The sequence below is a fragment of the Olea europaea genome, unplaced genomic scaffold (genome assembly GCF_002742605.1).
Source record: "Olea europaea var. sylvestris unplaced genomic scaffold, O_europaea_v1 scaffold537, whole genome shotgun sequence".
NCBI classification, from domain to species: Eukaryota; Viridiplantae; Streptophyta; class Magnoliopsida; order Lamiales; family Oleaceae; genus Olea; species Olea europaea.
In genome coordinates, this window is record NW_019263695.1 from 447,070 (window position 1) to 474,103 (window position 27,034).

The 27,034-nt window shown below is 34.4% G+C and overlaps 1 protein-coding gene and 1 long non-coding RNA gene across 3 annotated transcripts; one reads left to right on the plus strand and one right to left on the minus strand.

Annotated features, from left to right (window-relative positions):
• Nucleotides 1-2,688: 2,688 nt before the first annotated feature.
• LOC111388920 (cation/H(+) antiporter 20) lies at nucleotides 2,689-6,683 on the minus strand. Of its 2 annotated transcripts, none has more exons than XM_023013750.1 (4): nucleotides 6,469-6,683; nucleotides 5,108-6,133; nucleotides 3,334-4,254; nucleotides 2,689-3,255 (listed from the first exon to the last, which is right to left on the minus strand). In XM_023013750.1, exons 1-4 carry the CDS (start codon nucleotides 6,481-6,483, stop codon nucleotides 2,884-2,886), a joined length of 2,334 nt encoding a protein of 777 aa, XP_022869518.1. In that variant the 5' UTR covers nucleotides 6,484-6,683; the 3' UTR covers nucleotides 2,689-2,883. The 2 variants fall into 2 exon arrangements, with proteins under 2 accessions (XP_022869518.1, XP_022869516.1); XM_023013748.1 differs by having other exon boundaries at nucleotides 6,341-6,683.
• Nucleotides 6,684-24,870: 18,187 nt separating this feature from the next.
• On the plus strand, nucleotides 24,871-26,327 carry LOC111388949. Its single transcript, XR_002701656.1, has 2 exons — nucleotides 24,871-25,110; nucleotides 26,048-26,327. It is a non-coding gene; the product is annotated as an uncharacterized LOC111388949 (long non-coding RNA).
• The last annotated feature ends 707 nt before the right edge of the window (nucleotides 26,328-27,034 follow it).

Genomic DNA, 27,034 nt, shown 5'->3' on the forward strand with positions numbered 1-27,034 from the left:
GCAAAAATTCTTGTAATAAGGATTGCACCAGAGAAGATTCAAACTTGGGCTACTCTTGGAAATGTTGAATGCTGGACCACTATGACAACTGCCACGTTGTGTTATTAAATTTAACAAAATAATATATGGTAGATTTTAGGGATTTTGATGCAATTGGAAAAAATCGAACCCGTGCTTATCCTTTGAATTATGCAAAGCAACAATGTCATTTGGTGAGTACAATTTATTCATATAATAGAATTATATATGTTCAACTTCAACAAAATAATTATTTTATTTAAAATTTAAGCTTTGTTTGACTCCCATTTATTTCAAAATACATTTTTCTTGCTCTTACTTTCGATCAAACATTCACTAATAAAATAATATTACACACAAATTCAATTTTTTTTTACTACACATTTTCCATCAAATCACTATTCCAAATTGCATTTCTTACAAAAAAAAAAAAAAAAGAAGGGACATCAAACGAACTCTTAATATTTTATGGCGGTTGACGATCCACGGTCAACGACTGTCCGTGCTGACTCAACATCCTAGATTCGCCACTGGGTGTCTCCAGCTTTTTATTTTCTATGTCCGAAATCTCTAGAGAGTTTGCATTTACCAATGTCGATGGGTTCTTTTGTGGCAAGAGAGATACACGTCGATTCGAGTTTCATAACAATTATTTATGGCTTCAGCAGTAAAATGACATCAATTAGATTTGGGTTCTGCAAATTGAAAATATTACAACGAGCTTTTATTTCGAAAAGGATTTTACATGGGTTACTACAATTAGCCAATTGGGGATTAGATTGAAACCAACAAGATATCATAAGAAGAATTATGTCCCCATTTGAGCCACATTATTATAAAAATGAGAATGAAAAATATAATCGTTATGGGCCCCATAGAAGAGATAAAAAGTCAAATATGGTGGCTTGATGTGATGAATAACGATCATATTTTTCATTTTAATGAGAAAATAATGGGACTCAAACAGGGTCTTATAACTTTTATTTACTATTTCACTCTGAAATGGAGATTTTGATCGAGATATTGAGCAATGAAGGGGTAACTATGTAGGAGGGATGTGATTTAGATGTGAGAATTTTCGTTTTTACTATTTCCAATATTATTGGAACAAGAAAAAAAAATCTACGTTGTAACACTTGCATATTTTATATAAAATATGTACATGGTGTAATTTTCACTACAATTTACGCCAAGAATTCGTTAATTTTTGAAGTTATGACTTCAATAGGAGTTGTGGAAATAAATCCATGAGTGTATCCAAAGCCCACGAAATGGTAATGATTTTGTTCTTACATAAATTAATTCTGCAACTTTAGATGGTCGTTAAAGGATATCCACCCACAACACAAAATATTTTTAATTTCAATCTTAGAAAACCTTAAATTAGTAAGTCAACTTTCCATAGTTCTAAAAGAAATTGTTAGCCACGTATGTAAATTTCCACAAAGGGTAATTAGCACACAACGTCCCTACCTTTCAATATTTTTAATGGAAAACATCCCTAATTTTCATTTTTTGACGGATTACATCATCACCTTTACTTTTTTTGCGCAAAATGTCCTTCTGTCAACTCCTCGTTAAAATGCTCCGTTAAATCAAAGGGTAATTAGTATAAAAGGCATCTACATTTCAATATTATTGTGTAAAACGTCCATACCTTTCATTTTTTAGCATAATTAGCACAAAAAGTTCATACATTTCAATGTTATTGTGAAAAACGTCTCTACCTTTCATTTTTTTAGCATTTTCATCCCTATCTTTCACATTTCATTGCACAAAATGTCGTTTTTGTCCATTTTTTTCAATAAAATGACAATTTTACCTTCCTATTCAAATAAAACAAAAAGAAAAGATGAATTATCAACTGCAATCATAGTCCTTAAATTTTTAAAAAATTACAAAAAAATCATAAATTCTCAACTATCACCACTTTCACAACCTATCAAGGTGCCAACTATAAATCCACATAAGACCACCTTTCAGCCATCATGCCCACCGGACTCCCCCACCATAAATGTGGTTGCTTCGGACAGATTGGTGACCAATACTATGGAGGAGGATATTGGGGAGAGTGAGGCGAGGCTAGTGGTGGTGGAGTCCGATAGGTGTTGTGGCCGAAAGGTGGTCCTAGATAGATCTATAAGTAGTGGCTTGGTGGAGTTGTGAAAGTGGCAGTAGTGGAGAATTTAGGATTTATTTATAATGTTTTGAAAGATTTAGGACTATGATTGCAATTAATTAATTATTTTTCTTTTCTTTTTGTCTTATTTGAATAGGAGTGTAAAATCGTCATCTTATTGAAAAAATGGATGAAAATGACCTTTTGCGCAATGAGAGGTGAAATGTAGGGGTAAAAATGCTAAAAATGAAAGGTATGGACGTTTTGCACAATAACATTGAAAGGTAGGGACATTTTGTGCTTATTATGTCAAAAAATGAAAGGTATAGACGTTTTGCACAATAATATTGAAAGGTATGGACATTTTGTGCTAATTACCCTTTGATTTAACGGAGCATTTTAATGGAGAGTTGACAGAAAGATGTTTTGCGCAAAAAAAGGCAAAGGTAAAAGTGTATTTCGCTAAAAAATGAAAGATAGGAACATTTTCCACAAAAAACATCGAAAGGTATGAATGTTTTGTGCTAATTATCCTTTCCACAAATATTGACTTCTTCTCAACTCCTTAATTATTCCCTTATTTTGGAATTGTATTTCTTCAATTAAAGAGAAAATGCTATATTACATTTAACAACACATGGTGAGAGATGGGAAATAACATACAATGCTTCAATTATAGGCACCATTAACACTTATCTACACTCCATTTATTTCAAATTTCGTAAAAGTTCATCTTGGAATAACTCCTATACCAAATGTGATGGCTCAACATCTTTTTTGTTGTCAGCTTCTTCACGAGTAATCTTTGACACTGGAAGCTCTTCAGAATGAGCCATATCATGTTGTTGTATCACGAGCACAGAGGATGCTATCCCTTGGCCTGATGAGGCCAACACATCGCCTATAGGCCCTAACTCTGGATGTTCAGCATGTCGCTCTGCAAGGGATGCCACCATAGTAGAAGGACAACGGCCTTTACCAACTACAATTAGGTCATATTCTCCACTTTTCGCAATTGCTACAACTTGCTCAATTATATTGCTTCCTGTTTTTTCTACGAACTCCACCATACCTTCCCATCTCGTCTTCAATTCTGCCACTGTAGTTAGGTCGTGCTCCTGATTTTAATAACCAAATAGAGTCATGCAATCGATTAAATAAATAATCATATTATTAGAAAAAAAAGGAAAGCTTACCTTTTCATTTTGAGGATTTGTGATTGCAGTTGTGAAGGTGTAATTGCTTTCTCGACACTTGTTAGGTGATGGACGTAGCACGAGATCAAGGTCGTCCATTTCATTCTTTTGAACAAATGTTATAACTGTCACATTCACCGCAGGATGCTCCGCCATTCTACCACCCAATTCCAGTGCTTCTCTATCATCTGGCCCGCCGAAGAACATAACGCAAACTTTTTGCACTGCGGTGGAAGTGGGACCCGGCGTCATTTGAGCTCCTCCGCCGTATCCACGGTCTAAGAGTACCGCCACTGAACATGGTGCCTCCTTCAACACTCTTTGATTAACCCCTCTCCATCCATGGCCTACATTTTCAACTTCTTCGTGATCGTTGAATCTCCTCCATTGCTTGTGAAAGGGCAAGATGATCATAGTCACCGATTTATCTTCTGCCACGTGGCAAATGTCTTCATGCATAGTCGGCAAAGGTGAAACAGCAGTAGTAGGAGTGACATTGACTTGTCCGAGTTGCCCATAAGCTTCGAACGTCACCGCAACTCGGTCGTGGAACCCACTTCGACGCAGGCGGTTGATGAAAGGAAACCCGTTTTTTCTCAAACGTTGGACCATAATGATCGAGGAGGATCGTTCGGTGAGCTCGACGAGGTGCATTATGTAGAGTTTGAGCTTGGACGCCTTGTTGGTGGACCGAGTTGACTCAATGAGGTTGATGAGTGAGGGAATGCTGCCAGGGCCATGGACACAAGCCAGTACTCGGAGTTCGTCTTTGGTGGTGTCCGATGCAGACTGCAATCGGCGGTCCACCCTGGCAGAGAAACCGCGTGCCGGCTTGTAGATTGCCATAACTGTTGGGGTTGTAATGAAGGTGGTAAATAGTGCCATGAGAACTAGTATAGCAAATGCCTCGTCATTTAGAACCTGCATAAGAAAACAAATTACTTACTCAAATGAAAAGTACTAAAAACAAGCCTAGCATCCTACGCCAGTTCGCAGAAGTGCCGTTTCTGTTTTTACTTTAAATCATGCTAAGGTGATCGAAAATAGTTGACAAAGAGGGTGATCGATCCTCCCAATGATGGTCCCACTTTTCAATTTGGACTTTTTTATTCACGCGAGATTCACGTGCATGTGAGTAGATGTCAACCATTTAGACATTCATTTTCAGGCAAAGTAGTTTAATTGTTTTACATTTTGTAGAAGAACTATTTTTGTAGGTCCCTTTGATTTGACTTCTTCTATTTTTTAGACAATTTCATCTAAATTTTCTGTTAATTAGACAAAATACTTTCAGAAAATTAACAAAATATGTCCAAAGGAATTTTCTTAGTTTCACAAATAACATTTTCTCTTTTTAAAATTTTCATCCAAAAAATAACTTTTAAATTTTCAAAAGTCTCACCAAACGAACCTAAACATGCTTGTATCCTACTCAAATGCGTAAAGTGACTCTAAAACGAGAAGTGAATTCTTAATGAAGAAAATCATATCAATACTATAAACTTCAGGAAATTTCAAATTATAAAAGCCGAAATGGATTGATTTGAAAAATGAATTTCAACCATTAAAGCTGAGTAACTGTTGAGGCCTTGTTTTAGTCAACCTTGGGTTATTTTTCTCTCTGCATAATCCAATCAAATTTCATTACTTGTTACATGGTTCTATTATATTTTAACTTTATTTAAAAACTTGCCACAGATATACGATTTCAAAAAATATAAAATAAATTCTTCTGCTGAAAAAAATATATAACAAAAGTGTTAATTGCACTGACCTTTTTCTCCTTGCCAATATTGAGAACAATTAGCTCTACAAGCCCTTTTGTATTCATCAGAACTCCAAGCGTAATAGACTCCCTCGCCGGAATCATACACATCATCGCCACCGTGAATGTCCCGACAATTTTTCCGGTGCAGGCAGTGGTTATCACCAGCACCAGCAATCCCCACGCCTTGCCACCCTTAATTTTTGCTACGTCTGTTTTCAATCCACTTGAAGCAAAATACAGAGGAAGCAACAATCCCGTCACGAAATCCTCAATCCTTTCGATTAATTTCTCAGCGAAGTCTCCTCCTTTAGGTATCGTCAATCCGAAAACAAATGCTCCAAATATGGCATGTATACCGATAAAATCAGTAACAAAACCCGCCACCAGTACACCACCCAATGTTAAACATATATACGCCTCGTCCACTGTGTCTTGCTCCGGCGAACACCGACGCGCAACCCAGTTCATGGCAGGTTTGATAGCCACCATCATGAAAGCAACAAATGCAACACCAGATAACAAAACCCATATGGAAATCAGTGGACTTTTGTGGGGGCCGTCGCCGCCGTTACCTGCCAGAGCAATGGCGAGGGCTAGTAAAATCCAAGCTGCCACGTCGTTAAAAGCCGCCGCAGCCATAGCGGTTTCACCGACGCGGGTAGTGAGGAGTTTTAGCTCTGCCAGGATCCGAGCAAGGACTGGGAAAGCAGTAATAGAGAGAGCCACCCCCATAAAGACTACGTACTGAATGTACCCAACTTTATCTGCTCCGTCCACGGCTTTACGGAAAACATAAGCTATTCCGATGCCAAGGATGAACGGCATTGAAATTCCGGCAGCCGCTATAACAAAAGCTCGTTTACCGGTCCGGCGAATGGAATTCAAATCCAGTTCAAGGCCCACCAAGAAAAGGAAGAAGAGTAGGCCAATACTTGCAACAGATTCAAGAATTGGAGAGCTCCATTTTGGGAATACTCTGTGCATGTATACTTGGTTTCGGCCAAAAGCCGACGGTCCAAGAATGATCCCACCCTGTAAAGTAAATTCAACATTATAAAATCATTAAAAATCTTGAAATAATAAGACAAAATTGTTCTTTATTATTTATTCATTTTCTTTTCTTTCATCAAAATACTTCTTGATAATATTCTACTAACATTGCATCATCGACGCGAAAATCAATAACAAACATTTTTATCAGACGGGACATCAATATCGAGCAAAAAGAAGATGACATACAACTATCTCGGCAATGACTTTAGGTTGTCGGAGGGGTTTGAATAGGAAGGCGAGGAGGCGACTGAGGACGAGAATTAGGGTAGTTTGGAGAATAAGTAAAGGAAATGCATAGTCTAAAGGGTTATCACCTTCCCAAACTCCATTTGATGAGGCTTTGATGGAGGTTATATTCACTGCCATGATTGAATTAATTTGATCTATACTGTAAAATGGATCTATATTTGTTCAAGAACTTTCAAGAACTGTGATTACTGGACAAAGCAGCCTAGTTTGAATTAGAAAGAAAGAGAAATATATATGGTGGACTTCATTGGGGTAGGGGAGGAAGCTAGCAATGTTAACTATATCCATACGATCCATGTATTTATAGTGTAAAACATTTTTGTTGGTAGCAGTTTTGGACCGACCCCTCCCCCTCCGTGACTTCCAATTTAACTAGTGGATATAAAAATTAAGAGGATTCTACTAATGGGAAATTGAGTTAGATAGAAAATAAATGACAAAAATAAATTGTATTGATGATATAATTAAAAGGAAAAAAATTATGGAATTTACAACACAGCCATATAGGGACATAGTGATGCTAAAATTAGGGATTAAATTGATTATGAAATTAAGGGTAAGTGTTGATATTGGATAGTACTTAATAGAGGATTGATTTTGGTTCGTTTCTACTAAATTTATGTGGAGTTAATTGGATGAGACAATAATATTGATGATAACACTATTATGAAGATAATTCTTCGAGTTTCCAAGTAAGTTGCTTATAATTATTTTATAATAATATAAACAATTTTGGGTCTCACAAAATGTACGACTAGTAAGTGAATTAGTTTGACTTTTATTAAAAATTATACAAAGACTATATATTTTGATGCAATAAAATGAGTCGATAGAAGTGGTAAAAAGAACCTGTAAGTTTATCATTCGTAAGTGTCAATTCATTTGTTACGTATTCTAGTTTTCATTTTTAAACTATAAATTTCTGCGTTCAATTAGAGCGCATTTAGAACATTGAATAATTGAAAAAAAGAAAGCAGAGAATCTTCAATAGAAAAAACACGCATTAGACAAAAGTGTGGTTTTAATAATAAAATTGATTAGCTGTTTGTAGTTGCTTGGAAAGTAATGGAGGGCTAAAACTTGATCTTGAAGAAGCAACCAATGCTAGACAGGCATGTGACTTGCAACAATTGAATCGATGGGACATGTAAGTATGAATATTGCTCCATTAGTTGACTATGAAATTACCAATTAATATCATGTTTAGTTACTGTTTATTGGTCAGTCAAGTCGACAAGCATCTCTCTAATTAAAGAACCAAAAACAAGTTTACATTACCGACTTAGAAAATACTGTATAAGCCCCCGTTTGGTCCTCATTAATTTCTTTTACATTACATTATATTTTTCTATCTCCTATTTTTAACTACACAATCTTTCATAAAATAATATTACACGTAAATCAAAAAAAATTCATTCTTTTTCCACTACTCATTTTTCAAAAAAAATACTATTCCACCAATTTTCAACTCTACAAAATGGGGGCCAAACGAGGGTTTAACCTCAAAATTTGTACGATATTACAGTCAAGGGATGTGGGCCACTATCCATTCACTTATGTGTTTCCTTGTCGAGTGATTATTTACATTCCGACCATTAAGTCAGTTGTTGGGAATATAAAGATAATTGAGTGTGAGAAATAGAGTGACAAAGTTTTGGTTATGGTTCTGAATACATATCTTATACTGAGAGTATCAAGTGTACGTAATGAGATAGGAATGTGAGTCGTAACGAGACATTGAAAAACGTGTTGTCCCGAACAATTATGAAATTCAAAATGAGAAGATGGACATGATATGAGTTAAGCCCATTTCGATTGATACCACCAATGCCCTCTTCCGACACGTGCATATTTACCAATATTCAATTTATTTAATTTATGATATTTTTACAAAGGTAATTACAATATGAGATTTCCCTTTCATAAAGTCACGAAGATAACTTGCCATTCGAACAATACTTTAAAAATCAGTATTGCCACTTCCTATAAAGATCATATCATATAATATGACCAGTTGACTTAGCTATAGCGTGATCTCGCAAATCAATCATATAGCCGTAGTTTAAAACTGTAGTAAGATTCTATTTCGGATCCACGTGTAATGATTTTAGATCGATACATGAAGGGACCAAAAAAATAGAAAAAAGATTTTATTTGAAATGAAATAGGATTAAGTCATTCAACCAGCGTCAGTGATCGCAAGGTTGACCGCAACCTCACATGAGGTGCATGGATTCTAAGTGAATAAAAAAATGTCGATCCTCATGTATGTGTTGTATCGATTCGAAAGTCATCCCGTGTACACTGTAGCATCACTCAATGAATTATTTCCAAAGTCAACTTTTTGTTCCCCACATGAAACTATCTAAACAATAAGTCAATTTGATGCTGTGAAACTCATGATTGTTAATTAAAAAATTGACTAGCTTCAGTGTTACGCAAAGAAGTAGAGCGAAGCGACACGGAAAGTATATTTATTAAACAAGAAAACTCGTTTAAAATAAATATCATGGTTTAATTGAAAAGTAGAATTTTCTAAAAGCATTTACTATTTTTTTTTATAAAAATCCTTTTCCAATGGACAAAGAGGTCATTTTAAGGATCTAATTTTATTATAACCATGGTAAAGATACTGTCACCCCCTCACCTTTCCTTTTGCAGGACATGTATTGAGGTTCGAGTAGTTTCGAGTAGCTACTCGAAACAATAGAGCACCTCGAGAGATGTTGAGTAGTATCAAGTAATAATTACTTAAGACAGCTACTCGAAAACCGTAGAGCACCTTGAGAGATGTTGAGAAGTACCAAGTAATAATTATTCAAGACCTTAGTAGCTTCTTGAAATCATGGGATTTATTTGTGAGATCCTGATTTAGCTATTAAATTCAAATATTCTTGGATTTTATTTGTCACAACCACTACATTATTGCTTTACAGTTTTTTATTACCTCATTTTTCACGTATGGAGGAAATCTTGAATTCATAGAGCTACAATTTATTCTTTCCTTGTTTTCATAGACGTTAAAAAGGGGGAGACAGTAACTTCTAGCATATTTTTCAGAAGTAATATAATGAGAAAAAAAATTAATAATCCTTTAATAATGATCAATTCAAAACACATTCTTACCTCATATTAATTAATTATTATCTATTTTTCATATAAAAAGGGAAAATTGTAGTAACAGTCCCTAATCTTTTATTTTTTGCAGACTTCGTCGTTATCTTCAATTTGTGCCAATGGAGATCCCTAATCTTTCGTAAATATGCAATAGAGGTCCAAGACCATTAGTTGACTAAGAAACATGAATTTTGACCAAATTTAAAAGGGAAAATGGTAAATTGATAATTACCATACTAAATAAATGAACCAAAAAATAAAAAATAAATAAATAAATAAAAATAAAAAAGGTTGTCTCATTCAGCCCCCCACCCCACCCCACCCCACCCAACCCCTTTCCACCATCTTTTCCCCCGAAATCAGCCAACAGAAAAGAGTGGAGAATAGATACCAAAGCAGTTCGGATGAAATCCAAAATGCATTACACTAGCACAAATACTTTGGTCTATCACCTAACTCAGCAAATCCCAAGAAAAAGGTTGTTGTGCTGGCTTCATTGTGCTTGATGTTGAAGGGGCTACTAAAAAGGTTGTTGGTGGCTCAATACGAAACAACCCAAGCTTATATGTTTCTTCTATGTCGATCCATGGGGTGATTGTTTGGTTTTGGATGGTGATGGTAGTGGTGGTAGTGGTAGTGGTAGTGGTAGTGTGGCTGATTAGTGGTATGAGTTGGTTTGATTCTCTATCCATGCATTTGTTCAATCTAATACGATGTAAGTGCCATGGTATCACATGTCTGTACATAGAGATACATTCATGTATATTGAGCTTGGAATTTTCATATAAAAGGTTAGAAGTAGATTTTTTATAAAAAAAATTTATTGCATGTTCTTATTATTTTCAAAATATATTTTTATCTCTCTTCTTTTCAACCACACATTTTTCAATAAAATAATATTATATATAAACCCAAAATTTTTCATTTTTTAAATCACAAATTCTATATCAATCTGCTATTCCAAAATATATTCTTACAATAAAATGGGGCTCAAACAAACTCTAATCATTGTTGCTAATATCATCATTCAATATACCAGTCTGGCCACTACTACATTATTTAATGAATAAAAATGCATTCCAAGTCCATTGGGTAATGTTGCAAAGACCCCATTATCACATTGACAGGGTAAATCATCTACAAGGATTATTAATACAAGATTTCACCCTTAAATTTTTATCGTTTTCATATTTAAATGATACGGGATTTCACCCTTAACTTATTCTATAAGATAGTGATTCACTTGAAAAACGATCCATATCATATTTATCTAAGAACTTATGTCGTTAGAAAGAACCATATGTGCATCATTCAGACTCCGTTTGATATCCATTTTTGTGAAAATGAGAATGAAAAATATAGCCGTTATAGGACCCACAGAAGAAATAGAAAATCAAATATAGTGGTTGATGTGATGGATAACGGTTATATTTTTCATTTTTGTAACCAAAGAATGGGAATCGAAAGAGGACTTAATCGTTTTCAACTTGCCCCACCACATATACACAAATTTAGTTTTCAAATCAGAGCTTTATATGTGCACAATTTTATTTAAATGGATGATATATAGATTTAAATCCTCAATATTTATCTGCTTTGCTTGATCTAGAAATTTAAGATTTAGATAAGTTCACATTTATATCATTTAAAAAATGTTGAATTTTATTTAACTCTAGCAGAATTTTTTGTTTACTAGAATAATATTAAATCAAGAATATTTTAAAATTTAAGGCCAAAATATGTCAAGTTATCCTTGGTAATTCCCCCATTTCGTTTTTGTTTTTTTTCGTTTTCTTGTTGGGTGTGTGTGATTGACTCCTTTGTAATTTTTAATTAACTTAAATAAATGACACGTGTAGGGATTGTAACTGTAATTGTTATTGTCGGTCAGTGCTAAATCCAAAAGATTAGTTAATTTTTTGCAATCGAGATTATGATATCTTGACGGTATAAGCTGAAAACAAGGAATGTATAATCCAATTTGACATTTACGTAATCAAAATATTAATTAATAGGTGATGATTAACAATTAAATAACTCAATTAGTAAACACGTAATCTTGATTTTCGATTGCAAGTTCCCCTTATGTCTATCTTGTTTGTGCATTCTTCATGGAACCATATATTTGATGGGTATTGAAATGTGTAATTTATAATGAAAATGGTTACACTGAACTTTTATAATTCTCTATGATAGATGTTTTGAAAAGCAGAGATAATACCGAATCAATTCTTATTCGGGAAAATAAAATATTAAGCCACAATCTGAAATAATTGATCACAAGAACAATGTAATTTTGTAAAGAATGGAGATTTTATTATAATATTGGGAAAGAATACAAAAATTATGTGTTTACATTGTTTCTAGCTTCTTAAAGAGCCGACTATATATAGGGAACAGATAAGAAACATTCAAACCCTCGTAGTATAGTTGTAATGGAAGTAGAATGCAAGAAACGGAGTTGATAAGGAAAAATTGTGCAAGAGGCGAAACGGAGAAGTGGCATCGTTGTGGCATAGGGCAAAATTCACCTTGGCACCACAGCGCTGCGACGTTGGTGCCACAACGCCCACTTTTGGGTTTTTTACTCCAAAACCTAAATTTTCTTCATCTCAATGTCCTTTTCATGTCTAACACAAATTCCTACTCCCAGTGGACTTCCAAATAGATCTTCAATTAGAATTCGTCAAGTAAATTTGAGTAGGATTTCACAATAGCATTCGAAATAGAATTTTCTTAATGCGCACTATAATTAGAAATCTTAATTATCTTCAACAAAAAATTTGGGTCACACCCAATTCTAAAAACTCTACCTTGACATGAATTTCACTGTAATGAATAAAACTTCAAAAAAATCTCCATCTTGAAACAAATTCCATCGTAAGGAATAAACTTGAACTCTTCGATAAAAAACACAAACGAACTTCTCCATCAATAATTTCGACCGAAAATATTATCCATGTTTGATATTATCCATGTTTGTTACCACAAATAGGGGCAAAAGTGATTTAATTAACCACCCAAAAAGGCTTAAAACAAGCTCCATAACAGAATTACAATTGAATGCATCAAAATAAGGATTTTAACTAGAATCAACACTCTTAATCGCATTCAAACCATCAACAATATCAACAGAATTATACCTATGTGAAATCTTATGTCCAAAATGGTCTATTTCTTGCAATTGAATATGATGACATCATCGATAATGGTGGCAATACGGATTTACCCATATCTTCGAAACTCAACTAAGATGTATTCTTAAAAGAAGACTCCAAATAGACTCTAATGGTACAGAATCCAACTCTAAATTCACAAGAGTTCTTAAAATATATTGATTACTTGAAAATTATATATCACCTTGCAAGTTATATAAATGGAATTTTCTATGTCCCATCAGCATAACACGAGCTCCTTCGATAACCTTGAGGATTTCACCTTCGACGGTGTACATGTACCCTTTTGAGCCAAAAGTACTTAAGGAGATAATATTTCTCCTTAGATTTGGAATATATCTCACTGCATCAAGTGTTCTAACCGTTCCATCCAACATCTTTGATCTAACCCGATCAATATCAGTTATCCGATAAGGTGTATTGTTATCGGTCATCACAACACCTTTTGTTCTTCATATGTTAAAAATAATTCCCGGTTGGGTGACATATGAAAAGTGCAAGCTGTATCCAAAATTCAAGCATCGTCAGATTTGGAGTTGTAGTCAGACATAAATAAAAGTTCTTCATCACTATTAGGATTTTCTACAATACATACTTTTCCTGAAATTTCTGATTGTTGATTTGTAATTGAATTTGATTTACTCTGCAACCTATAACAATTATTTACCAAGTGTTCATTTTTCTTGCAATAATTACAAAATCTAAAGTTAGATTTTCACTTGCCCTTCAAACAAACACCAAGAAAAATAAGACAATCTCCATGATCTTCGAACACTACAAGATACTTCATCTTCTCATTTGAATATAGAACATCGTAGACTTCTTCAATGATGAGAGTATCACAACAACATAGTAACGTATATCTAAAAGACATGTATGAGGTGGGCAAAGTGTTGGAAATTATGTTGGTGGAATGATACAGGGTTTTCTCATACCGGTTTATAATATTAGTTAATTACACAATAAACTAAATTATCATAAATCACAATATATTAATCTAATTTAGAACTAAATTATATTAAGTTATGTAGTTAATTTAATAAATCTAAACAGGAAAGTTGAAAATTAACAGAAATTCAGAGAACAAAAAAAATTAACGACATGCTTATAACTTCATATAAACTTTTAAGCCGAGGACTATGTAAACACAGTATCCTTAAAACAGATTCGCCCTCTCACCGTACGTGCTTGAGTTTTAATCTAAGCATCCGTTTCCTAGGATACAACGGTATATAGTAGAATCTGAGCACCGCAGATACTACTCTGGCGAACTGATCTAGTATTGGAACAATATCACCACAAGAACAAGACCTTACTGAACAAGGAATGCAGAAAAGAAGAAACTGTGTATGCAGGAATGTAGGTGAGATTTTCGAGTGTGTTAGATTGTTGGAGAATGAGCCTTTTTATAGGCCTACTACCCATTAATATTGTGACCACTGGGAGTCCATTGGAGTTACTGCCTATTAACACTGTGACCATTGGGAGTCCATTGGAATTTTTGCAGTTTCAGAAACTTAAAAGTCATTGGAAAAAGCAAAAAAAAATTGTAAAATGTGGGCTCTCCGAAGGGGCGAATTTTACCTTGTTCAGTCAACATTCGTGTGCGCAGGTCGCGCCCGTACTCAAGTTCAAGTTTCGAAAGCTATTTCGATCTAAGATTTGTACCCCCCCTATGTGCACACGTGAAGAAAGCCTCTATACTACACATGATTACACCATTCCAAAATGTAGGCATATATAAAGTGGTTCATACTTTCTTCATTTTCCTATGTGGGACAAATGTCACTTTTCCCACATAAACCATCTTCCAATGGCCAATTTTGCGCTCCAATTTCTCATTCATCCGTTAATCAATTTTGTCAAGTAAATATATGGTTTCGATGCTCTCACAGAGGAGAACATAGATCAACTTTGATCTTTCAAATCGGACCAACAGGTCCCACTCAAACTTATGCCAAAAGTGACCCATTTACTCATTTTTTAAACAATCCCCCACATGAATGAAAATTGGGTGAGACACGGAAACGTGACACGAGAGACTTTGTGATAAAATTCAACGGTTGAAACCTACATAGGATAGGTAGGTATTACCCTTTGAACCTTCCCTTATGAAAGTATATTTACTTTGCTAACTGATCAGTAGACACATTGTCCTTGAACTGTTCTGTCGTTTGTGTAAACGATGATATACTCCACACAGGATTCTTCTTAACACAATTCAGTTCTCATTATTATGTTCGTTTTGGCCATTAACATACGCCTGGTTCTGTGAGAGTTTCTAAGAATTGAGCCTTACACAATTCTCTTAGAAGCGGCCCCATTTTTTTCTCACGTAGGTGATTTTTTATTACAAGTAACCCGCATTACTTGACTCGATTTACGATGCATAAGAACCATTAAAAGCCTACTGCTTATCCTTCATCCTTGCGGCATCACTGTTACATCATAGGAATAGACATGAGGTAACATCCCCCATAGTGATTCAATCAAGTCTTTACAATTAGGTTGTCCCTTTGAACCTAGATCTTGGGATCTTCACTCAACTAGGTTGGGTTTCCTTTGTATTGACTTATCCGTCCTAGGGTTTAAGTCTCATTCCTCTTGATGATTTTCCAACCAACTCTCTATTTAACCATTTGGTTTGCGGATCCGCAATGTTATCTTTTGATCTTACATAGTCAATAGTGATAACTACAGTTGAGAGTAGTTGTCTTATGGTATTGTGTCTATGACGTATATGTCTAGACTTACCATTGTACATGTTACTCTGTGCCCTTCCTATTGCTGATTGACTGTCACAATATATGTAAATTGCTGGCACAAGTTTTGACCATCTTGAAATATCCTCTAAAAAGTTGCGCAACCATTCGGCCTCTTCACCGCATTTATCTAGAGCTATAAACTCATATTCCATCGTAGATCTAGCTACCTTTGCTTTCCTTTCTGCTGATGCCTATAGCTTTTAACCGTTTACTTATAGGATTTCCACGATATGGCAGTACCTCCCAATGTGAATACAAATCCATTGGGGGACCTTGAGTCTTTTATATCAGATATCCAATTAGCATCACTGTATCCTTCAATGGCTGCTGGATATCTGGTATAGTGCAGTCCAAAATTACGAGTATATCTAAGGTACCTCAGTACTCTTATTATTCCTTTCCAGTGATCAGCTCCTGGATTACTCGTGTATCTACTCAGTTTACTAACTGTGTAGGCTATGTCTGGTCTTGTACAACTAATCAAGTACATCAAACTTCTAATAATTCTCGAGTATTCTACTTGAGAGATACTTTCACCTTTATTTTTGGATAGATGCTAACTTGTATCTATCGGTGTTTTAGCTATCCCGGAATCATCCTTACTAAACTTTTCTAAAATTTTGTCCACATATTGTGACTGGCTTAGAATGATCCCATCTGATGTTCGTGAAATTTTAATTCCAAGTATAACATCAGCTAATCCCATATCTTTCATGTCAAATCTCGAATTTAACAGATTTTTAGTGAATTTAACCATTTTATCGTTATTACCAACAATAAGTATGTCATCAACGTAAAGACATAAAATGACATAACCATTTTCAGTGTCTTTAACATAAATACATTTGTCACACTCGTTGATTTTAAATCCACATTCCATCATAACATTGTCAAATTTTTCGTGCCACTATTTTGGAGCTTATTTCAAGCCATACAATGACTTCACCAATTTGTAGACTTTCTTTTCGTATCCTGGTGATGAAACCCCCTCGGGTTGTTTCATATAGATTTGTTCATCTAAATCTCCATTCAAAAATGTAGTTTTATCATCCAATTGATGTACTTCAAGAATTCACAGAGCGGCGATCGCAAGTATGATCCTAATAGATGTTATTCTTATCACTGGAGAATATGTATCAAAGTAATCAAGGCCTTCGCGTTGTCTGTAACCTTTTATTACTAACCTGATCTTGTACTTTTCGATAACTCCATCTGCTTTTATTTTCTTTTTGAAAATTCATTTGTAGCCTAGTGGTTTACTTCCTAGAGGAAGATCCACTAGCTCCCACGTATGATTTTGCAATATGAAATCTATTTAACTTTTAATGACATCTTTCCATTGAGGTCCTTCCGATAAGTTCACAGTTTCTTGATAACTTTGAAGTTCACTTTCTAGCATATGGGTCAGAAAATCAGGACCATAAGATTTTTCTATCCTTTCCCTTTTGCTACATCTTGGTTCAACCTCAATTTCCTCTTCTAACTCTTGGTCTTGACTATTTTCAGTCATAGTCTCATATGTCCGTTTAGAAGAGCTTGCTTCCTCTTTAGACTTGTATGGGAATACTTGTTCAAAGAATGAAGCTTTTTTTGATTCCATTATCGTGTTTTTGTGTATCTCTGGGATTTTAGAATCATACACAAGAAATCGGTAAGCACTACAATTATGTGCATAGCCAATGAAAATGCAATCTACAGTTTTTGGGCCTATCTTTACCTTCTTTGGTATTGGGACAGCCACTTTAGCAAGACACCCCCACACTCGTAAATATTTATAGAAAGACTTTCTTCCTTTCCACAACTCATAAGGAGTCTTTTCCATTTTCTTCCGGGGCACCTTATTTAAAATGTAATTTGTTGATAACATAGCTTTCCCTCACATGTTCTGAGGTAACCCAGAACTTACTAGCATTGCATTCATCATTTCCTTTAACGTACGATTTTTACGTTCAGCAACACCATTTTGTTGCGGTGAGTAAGGTTCAGTGGTTTTATGTATGATTCTGTGTTGCGCACAGAATTCAGCAAACGGTGTTTCATACTCATCACCTCGATCGCTTCTCAACACTTTAACGTTCTTATTGAGCAGTGTTTCAATTTCATTCTTATAGAGAATAAATTTCTCTATAGCTTCATCCTTACTTTTGAGCAAATATACATAGTAGTATTTAGTGCTATCGCCGACAAAAATAATGAAATACTTGTTGTCGCCTCTTGTTTGTACAAATTTTAAATCACATATGTCACTGTGAATTAAATCAAGTGGTTCTGTGTTTCGTTCGATTGATTTAAAGGATGACCTTGTCAATTTCGCCTCAACACAAGTTTCACACTTATGTTTGGAATCAATGTGGAACTCGGGTATACAATTCAAGTTAACTAGTCTACGTAAAGTATCATAGTTAACATGTCCTAGTCTACCATGCTATAGATGGAAGACTCAAACAAGTAAGCAGAAGAGTTTACTTTATTCATTTTTGGTTTAACAACCATTACATTCAATTTAAACATACTGTCGGAAACATAACCTTTTCCGACAAACATTCCGCTCTTAGACAAAATAGCTTTGTCTGACTCAAATACAATGCGAAAGCTATGCTTATTCAAAAGCGACTCGGACACTAAGTTCTTGTGAATTTCTGGCACATACAGCACATTGTTAAGAGTCAGCTCTTTTCCCGAGATCATCTTCTGAACAACCTTTCCTTGACCCCTGATCACAGAAGTTGCTGAATTTTTCATGAACAACTTCTCCACATTCTCAATTACTTCGAATGCAACAAATAACTCTTTATTAGAGCACACATGTCCCGTAGCACCGGTGTCAATCCACCATTCTTTTGGGTTTGAACCCACCATGTTCACTTCAGAAATTACGGCTGCGAGATTGATTTCAGACACATCATGAGCCATGTAGTCAATCATATTTGTTTCTTTCTTCTTCTTCTTTGGCAATCTACACTCCGAAAATTTGTGGTTTACTTTGTCACAATTGAAGCATTTTCCTTGAAATTTCTTCTTAGAAATTTCATCTTTCGGTCCTAACTTTGTCCCTTTGCCACTGGATGGCCCAAAATTGTTTTTGTGGGTCTTACTACTTTGACCATGCTCCACAACATTGGCTTTAGCCACACTAGGATTGAACCACTTCTTTTCGAAACTTTTATTGTCTTCTTCAATTCGAAATTAACAATTAGTTCTTCAATGTTCATTTCCTTTCGTTTGTGTTTCAGATAATCCTTGAAATCTTTCCACGCGGGGGGCAATTTTTCAATAATTGCAGCCACTTGAAAAGTTTCACTCAAACTCATCCCTTCGGCATGAATCTCGTGAAGAATCACTTGGAGTTCTTGCACTTGACTGATAACTATTTTGGAGTCCACCATCTTATAATCTAGGAACCTGCCGACAATGAACTTTTTAGCTCCGGCATCCTCAGTTTTATATTTTCGGTCCAAAGACTCCCACAACTCCTTAGGAGTTTTCATAGTACTATACACATTGTACAGCGAATTTGCTAAACTGTTCATAATATAGTTTCGACACAAGAAGTCCGAATGCTTCCACGCATCAAATGCACTAACTGCTTGCACATCTCCTTCACCCTCATTGAGTTTTGGAGCAGTCTCAATGAAGAATCTCGCAAGATTCAAGGTGGTCAGATAAAATAGCATTTTCTGCTGCCACCTCTTGAAATTCAAGCCATTGAATTTCTCCGATTTTTCTCCATAATTAATCAGCACAGTTGGAGCCATAATTTGACTCACAACATGACTTGGTAACTTTGCCACAGTCTGTGCCATAATGAAACTTGGCCCTTGAACGACAATAGAGCCCACAGCCTGATTTCCAACAGGAGCAGTTTGGGTCACATCCATGTTGGTTGGTTCGGTAGCCATTTCTGAAAATGAAACAAATATTAGTTTTTAATAAACAACTTGTTTATTTCAATAAAATAAAATAAACAATTTATTTACTACCAATGTGTATAGAATCCGTTTTAAGTTTGTTGGAAATTATGTTGGTGGATTGATACCGGGTTTTCTCATACTGGTTTATAATATTAATTAATTACACAATAAACTAAATTATCATAAATCACAATATATTAATCTAATTTAGAACTAAATTATATTAAGTTATGTAAAACACGTTAATTTAATAAATCTAAACGGGAAAGCTGAAAATTAACAGAAATTTCAGAGAACAAAAAAAATTAACGACGTGCTTATAACTTCATATAAACTTTTAACCTGAGACCTGTATAAATACGGTATCCTTAAAACAGATCCGCCCTCTCACCATACATGCTAGAGTTTTAATTCGAGCGTCTGTTTCCCAGGATACAACGGTATATAGTAGAATCTGAGCACCGCAGATACTACTCTGGCGAACTGATATAGTATCCGAACAATATCACCACAAGAACAAGATCTTACTGGACAAAGAATGTAGAAAAGAAGAAACTGTGTATGCAGGAATGTATGTGAGATTTTCGAGTGTGTTAGATTGCTGGAGAATGAGCTTTTTTATAGGTCTACTGCCCATTAACATTGTGACCATTGGGAGTCCATTGGAGTTACTGCCCATTAACACTGTGACCATTGGAAGTCTATTGGAGTTTTTGCAGTTTCAGAAACTCAAAAGTCATTGAAGAAAGCAAAAAAAATTGCCCGCACCCAAGTTCAAGGTCCGAAAGCTATTTCGGTCCGAGATTTGCACCCCCCTGGGTGCGCACGTGGAGAGAGCTTTTATGCTACACATAATTACACCATTCCAAAGTGTAGGCATATATAAAGTGGTTCATGCTTTCTTCATTTTCCTATGTGGGACAAATGTCACTTTTTCCACATAAATCATCTTCTAATGGCCAACTTTGAACTCTAATTTCCCATTCATCCATTAATCAATTTTGGCAAGTAAATATATGGTTTCGATGTTCTCACGGAGGAGAACACAGATCAACTTTGATCTTTCAAATCGGACCAATGGGTCCCACTCAAACTTATGTCAAAAGTGACCTATTTACTCATTTTTCCAACACAAAGGACACAACAAAATCAATCCCAAGAGTTATTCATCATATTTGACATACAAATCAGCGGTGCCACGATGTTGGAGCCACAACACTCTTTCGGGTCCTTTACTCCAAAACATTGATTTTATTCATCCTAATGTCCTCGTCAAATCCAACACAAATTTCTACTCCCAATGGACTTCCAAATAAGATTTCAATTAGAATTCGTTGAGTAAACTTCAATAGAATTTCATAATAACATTTCAAACAGAATTCTTCTTAATATATACTTTAATTAGAACTCTCAATTATCTTCAATAAAGAATTCCGGTCACATTCAATTTCTAATAATAAAGAAGCAATTAGATATTTATGAGATGAGCACTCTTTTTTCCATTTTACTTTGTTTCGTATGTTTAGCTAAAGAAGGTGATTTGATTATCAAAAAGCTTGATTGATAAATTGAATAGGAAATGTGCATACACGAATTCTAAAATTAGTGTTGAATAGGAATTGTGCATAAACGATTCTATAATTTTTGAAGTTTGATGGCTCATGGGATTGGATACACATTTATTTATAAATTTAGTCAAAATCAAAAATTAATTTTATATTAACATTCATAATTAATGCTCATTATTATTCACACATTTTGTGAAATCCATCATTACTTCTCTTACTATTTATATTTAATATTTATAAATCATTTTGATAAATGGAAGTTGAGTTCTTGTTTATCCTTTGTATTTATCCACTTGTTTGAAAAGGATTTTTTGAAAGGTGATTATATGAAATATATATATTTCAATTTGTGGTTAAAAATTTGAATTAAATAATGAAGAAATATGAAAAAAAAAAATTTTAAATGTGTTAAACGAGTGTGAGAGAGAAGTGATTCTCAAATAATTAAAATCAAATAGGGATGGGAATGGGACGGGTATGGAACGAGTCAATCATTCCCTTCGTCCCATCGGATTTTTTTGTCTCTTTGTTCCATCCTCATACCCGATTAATGCGGGACGGGTTTGAGGCAGGATCGGGCGGGACAGGTCCCCTACCCCATTTATCAACTCATTTATTTTTATTTTTTTTATTTTTTGCTTTTATTTTTTATGTCTTTAGTTACTAAATATTATTACTTTTTTCCCAATTTATTAATAACAACTTATGTTTTCTTTAAAAATAATGATAATTTTTTTTACTTTTGTTTGATAAAAGACATAAATTTGAAGTTAACTTTAAACGAAGCGGGTAACGGGGGGCAGGGACTATGTTTCTCTTACCCGTTTTATACACGCTTCGGGGCAATGATCTCCGCGCCTGTCCATGTCACTTTAACACGATTAGGCTGGTAATCCTCATCCCATTTAGGGTGAGGCCTAGCAAGTATCAGGATAAGGTTGAATGAATTTTTTTGTCGTCTCTAAAATCGAACAATTCTCCAAACTATCATGTTTAGTGCATGTCAACTAAATGGAAGCCACCTAAAATTCATCAAATAGTTACTTGGAAAACGACAAGAAAAATGGGTCAAGTGCATTTTCAGTGATGATTGACTGACTGCAATATCGACATATGCCAACTGATTAATGTGTTTTGTTACTGTTGTTTAACATAAACTAGGTAGTGTACTTGAGAGATCGATTCTCCCATTACAACAATACCTAAAAGTTTACTCAGATAACTTCATGATTTTTTGGGGGAGTTCAATCTTTTCTAGATGAAATTATTATATTTTGATTAATCATTTCTCCTTTGACATTCTTTGATGGATATTATTTCATTGCTTTTATTCATAATATTGAAGCACAAGACACTAGAAGATTATTTTATACATAACGAGTTTTCATTATTCCAAGTCAATATTGTTGCGAACAATTACTTTTTAACCAAGCGAGTAATGCAATAATAATAATAATAAATGTTTGGATTATTTTTTATTTTTATATTTTTGTGGAGGCGCTATGATTGCAAAATGCTTAAAATTCTACGGTGGATAACGTAATGGTAGTCATCCATCATGCTGAGTAGCCTTTCTCATCTCAAAAGTGAAAACAACTTCCATCTATTAACTGGATTAAAATGTCTCCAATATTCTAAACTCTTCGATCATTTTTTAGTCATTTTTTATTTTTATTTTGTTATTAAAGATGATTAACACAAAGTCAACCAATAAAACAAAATTAACACGTATTGTTACTTGTGCTTGTGTGCTCGCATTTATGATTATTATTATAGGAATATGTGTGCAAGAAACTAACCTAAATTGATTTTGAGTAAATATTTTCATGGATTCACAAAATAAAAGGTAATGTTACGTAAACTGAATTAGACATAATTAAACACGACAATGGATAAAGATTTCGTTGCGTCCTCTTTGTCACTCGTATCTAGTTTTGTAATGTCCAACTTAACGAATTTTACTAAAATGAAAAAGATGTTGATTCTTCACATATGGACTGGTTACATAAAGAAGAAAAATGTCTTAATCCAACAGATTTAAACTTCCAAAATTCGAACATTTTCCCAGTATTACAATGGCAGCATAGGATTTCCAACCATGAAAAATGTCAACATTTATTGGAGCTATGCATGACTCATATAAACGCTTGACAATCAAGTTTTTCTATAATTGTCCTAATTGATATGGAGCCTTATAAACAAATGAAATTCTGTCATCATAATTTTATTTATATAATTACAATATGATGTGGGAATGTGATGCTTTTGGATATAAACAATGGCTAATGCCTAAGGAGAATGCAATGGATGAAAAAATGTGGCATCTCATAGAGTAAAAAGGTGACTAATAGCCACATATACTATTTAATTATAAATAAAATTTAAGATAAGATGGAATTGGAGCCAAATGTAGATAGATTCTTGAGGTTTCTAACTTGTTACTGCATTGAAGTTCTCAAAACAAGCAACATATAAAAAATTGAAAAACAAATAATTAAATGACAAGAGAATGCCAAATTGGCAAATTTTTAGTGGATAAGTTGTGCTATATTTATTGGCCTAACTTTCTCTTGTGTTTAAGTTGTGTGTGTGTGTGTGTGTGTGTTTTTCTCTCTTTTCAGTTTTTATCAGTTAGTTGATAGCTCTAGTTTTGGCAGCTTAAATCCCCATTTGTTTCTATCTATACTTCACTTTCTCTACGTGTTTGGTAATGTAGGTTAGGGAAATATTATAAACATGAAGAATTTAAAATTTTGTCTATTGGGTTATGTAGTACAATTTAACAGACATGTACATTGATGTTAATCACGAAATCAGTGTACCGGATGATTTCGATGAGATATATATGAATATTATGTTTACAAATTGTGTGCGTAGAGAGTAGGTATCTAGTGTATAGGTAGAGAATTCCATAAGCCCCTTTATATTGTACGAAGATACCTATTTATAGATGAATTGGATTGTTATATGGGACACATGTTGCTTGATGGGAGCAAAATATGGCAATTACCTCCAAGATTTGACGGTTATGTCACTCACAAAACTAACATGATGCCTCCATGTTGTGAGTGCTTGGAGGTCTGAATAAACATCCCTGTCAAGTGTATAACTTGCCTAGCTAAAATATCCAGGTGAAGCATATGAATTGCAGGAGAAAAAGGTCCTAGTCAAGTGTATGACTTTTTTTCTTTGAGTAGGGAATGCAGGGAAAGTGTGTCGGATAAGTGAATAATATTTGTGGTTCCTCGAAATGTTTGGAGAAAAGTAACTGGAGTGTTAATTTAATTCATGTGCTCTCAAACTTGGGTATGGTACATGGAGGAGGAGGAGGTGGTGGTGGGGAATAGGATGAAGCATTTTCCAAGATTAATTAATTTACAATTCCCTCAAGAGCATAATTATTTTCTAAACTGTTATGTTTGAGGTTAGAGGAGAGTTTGAAAATTTGAATAGAAATGAATAAGTTGTAGTTAATTAGTGTATAAATCAAACAATACAAGTATTTATTGGACATAAATGCCGTATTCTCGTGCACTTTAATGTTTATGATATTTGTCACTTATTATCCACATTTGTTAGATTAAGTTGATTGATCATATTGAAGTTGAAAATTGTTGAAAACTTTCTCATCTACTATCAGGCGCGGAGCCAGCACCCGACGTGGGGGCGTGGCCGCGCGTGCTGGTTCCTCCGAAATCTTCAAAATCATCGGGTAGGATTAGCAAATTGCAGAGCTTGCCGGAACGGGGAGGAAGATAACAAACAGAAAGAGAAGACGACCCGTCTCTTCTTCTTTTAGGTCTGGACAATTGGGCTGAATTACTAAAGCTTGAAGCGAATGAGGTAATTGTTGGCCATTGGGCCCTAAATGTCCAATTCTCATATGAAATTAGAATTGGCCCAAACTATACTTGTTGAAACCATTTTTTTGCAAAGGCAGCCAACAAAGAATCCAAATTCCCCTAATTCCCAAATCGTGAAAGAAAGTCAAACCCTTTTCCTTCCTTCTCCACTCTCCAATCCACATGGCGCACCCGACACTTCGTCTCCAATCTATAATTCAAATTTCCCTTCAAAGTCGAAGAAGAGGCAAGGCAGGTAGGCTCTAGGCGGCACAGATTCATTAGACATTTGACGCAATTTCGGAATCTCTGGTTTCAAAAAAATCACGTAAGATATAGTGTTATTAGACATCTAATCAACACACTTACACACAGTGAAAATTTATGTTAATCGCCGAATTTGAATTTTACAATAATCAACACTAAACTGTATGATAGTATTCCATCTGTGAATCTGTGATCTGTCTAAAAATTTTGATTCATTTTTTGTGCAATTTACTAGAATTAGATAGTTATAATTAATAATTTAATATGAAGGATGCTCATTTCATCTATTATGCTGCACATAGGAGCAGGGGCGGACCCAGACCATCTGAACTGTGGGGTCAAAATTTTTTTTTTCGAACAGCGTATCATGAAAAAGAAAGAAAAATCGTTTGTTTGTTGTTCATGTTCGATATGTGCACTTTGGGAAGAAATCGTTGGATTATATGATATATTTATGGACTAAATAATGGATACGTAAAGCAAAGAGACACACACTACACACAATCACAGAGAACCAATGTTAAAAATCATAACTTTTTGATAAAAGAGAAAACACACCCAAAATTGAAGTAAAAGAATATGATTTTCCAGTAAGATTGATGAAACCCAGTTCCTTCTTTATCTTCCCCTTCAGTACAATCTTTCTCAGCCGCCACAGAGATTTTTAACGCTCTGCGAAGAACCAATATGATTACACTGTAATCAATGTAGAAGAAACCCCAATTTCCTCCATAATAAAAATTCAATGCTCCAAAAAGGTAACGAATCTTGAAACAATTTACCCAAAAATTTAACCGAAAAACAAAAAAGAACAGAAATTAATAACAGTAAAAATGTAAACAAATGCATTTGACTCACAGTATGAAAGTTAAGTTTTCAGCACAAAAAAAAAAAAAAAAAAAAAAAAAAAAAAAAAAATACAAAAAAAGGGGGGGAGATAGTTATAATTAATAATTTAATATGAAGGATGCTCATTTCATCTATTATGCTGCACATAGGAGATTGGAGAGGATGTGTTTTGCAACTTCTGTTGTGGACTGTCGAGCCGAGTCCGAGTCTGAGTCTGCTGACTAGTGACTCTTTCTCCCTCTCTTCATCTTTTTTTTTTTTTTTGTTTAATTTCGTTGGCTACTTGAGTTATCGATGTTGAGTGATGAATGTTTAATTGTTAATTATGTTATGATTATTGACTTATTGTGTCGGGAATTTATGTTTACAAAATTATGTTTGTGAATTGTGGTTTATGATAAGTAATTTACGATTTATGAGTTATGATTATTGATATGGGAATTTATGTTTACGAAATTATGTTTGCAAATCGTGATTTATGATAAGGAATTTATGTTATGAATCTTGTGATTATTGACTTAAGAATTTATGTTTAGAAAATTAGAATAAGGGAAAAAATTTAATTGAGAAGATGTTGGCTGCTCAATTCAATACATGGTATTTTTTTAATTGAGAAGACGTTTTAGTTCATTTTCATATATATTAAATAACTTTTAATATTATGTAACCAAATTTTCATAAACAATCGGACTATTACAATTTTTGACGGTCAATGGTCGACCTCCGCCCTAGTTGAACTTTGATCCTGGATTCGCCGCTGTCTACCATGGAGGGGAAGGTGATCGTGAAGCAGGTTTTATGAACCTTTTTTCATTCATGTCCCATAAGTGCTACAAAGCAAGCATCAGTTAATGGTTGCACCTACATCGAAGTGCTTGTAATGAATTAAATTTGCCTTCTAAACCCCCCCCCGCCCCCACCATGGTAATAAATAATTTTCACTTTGACGGTAAAATCAATTACTATATGGAGCATGCTTGAAGTGAAGCCATCTTTTTATTTCCAAAAAAATAAAAAAATCATTGCTTTCTTGATCTCAAACTTTCTAGTACAGTGCTTAACATAAGGGGCACATATTTAATCACATTTTTTTGTATTTATTTTAAAAGTAGAAGGAGCAAACAAGTCTTTTTAAG

Excerpts from the sequence above, each read along its gene's own strand:
- LOC111388920 (XM_023013748.1), bottom strand. The coding sequence starts at position 6,520 with ATGGCAGTGAATATAACCTCCATCAAAGCCTCATCAAATGGAGTTTGG. Across the intron at positions 4,255-5,107 it reads ATATTGGCAAGGAGAAAAAG|GTTCTAAATGACGAGGCATT; the intron begins GTCAGTGCAATT and ends TTTCTTATGCAG. Across the intron at positions 3,256-3,333 it reads CAAATCCTCAAAATGAAAAG|GAGCACGACCTAACTACAGT; the intron begins GTAAGCTTTCCT and ends TATTAAAATCAG.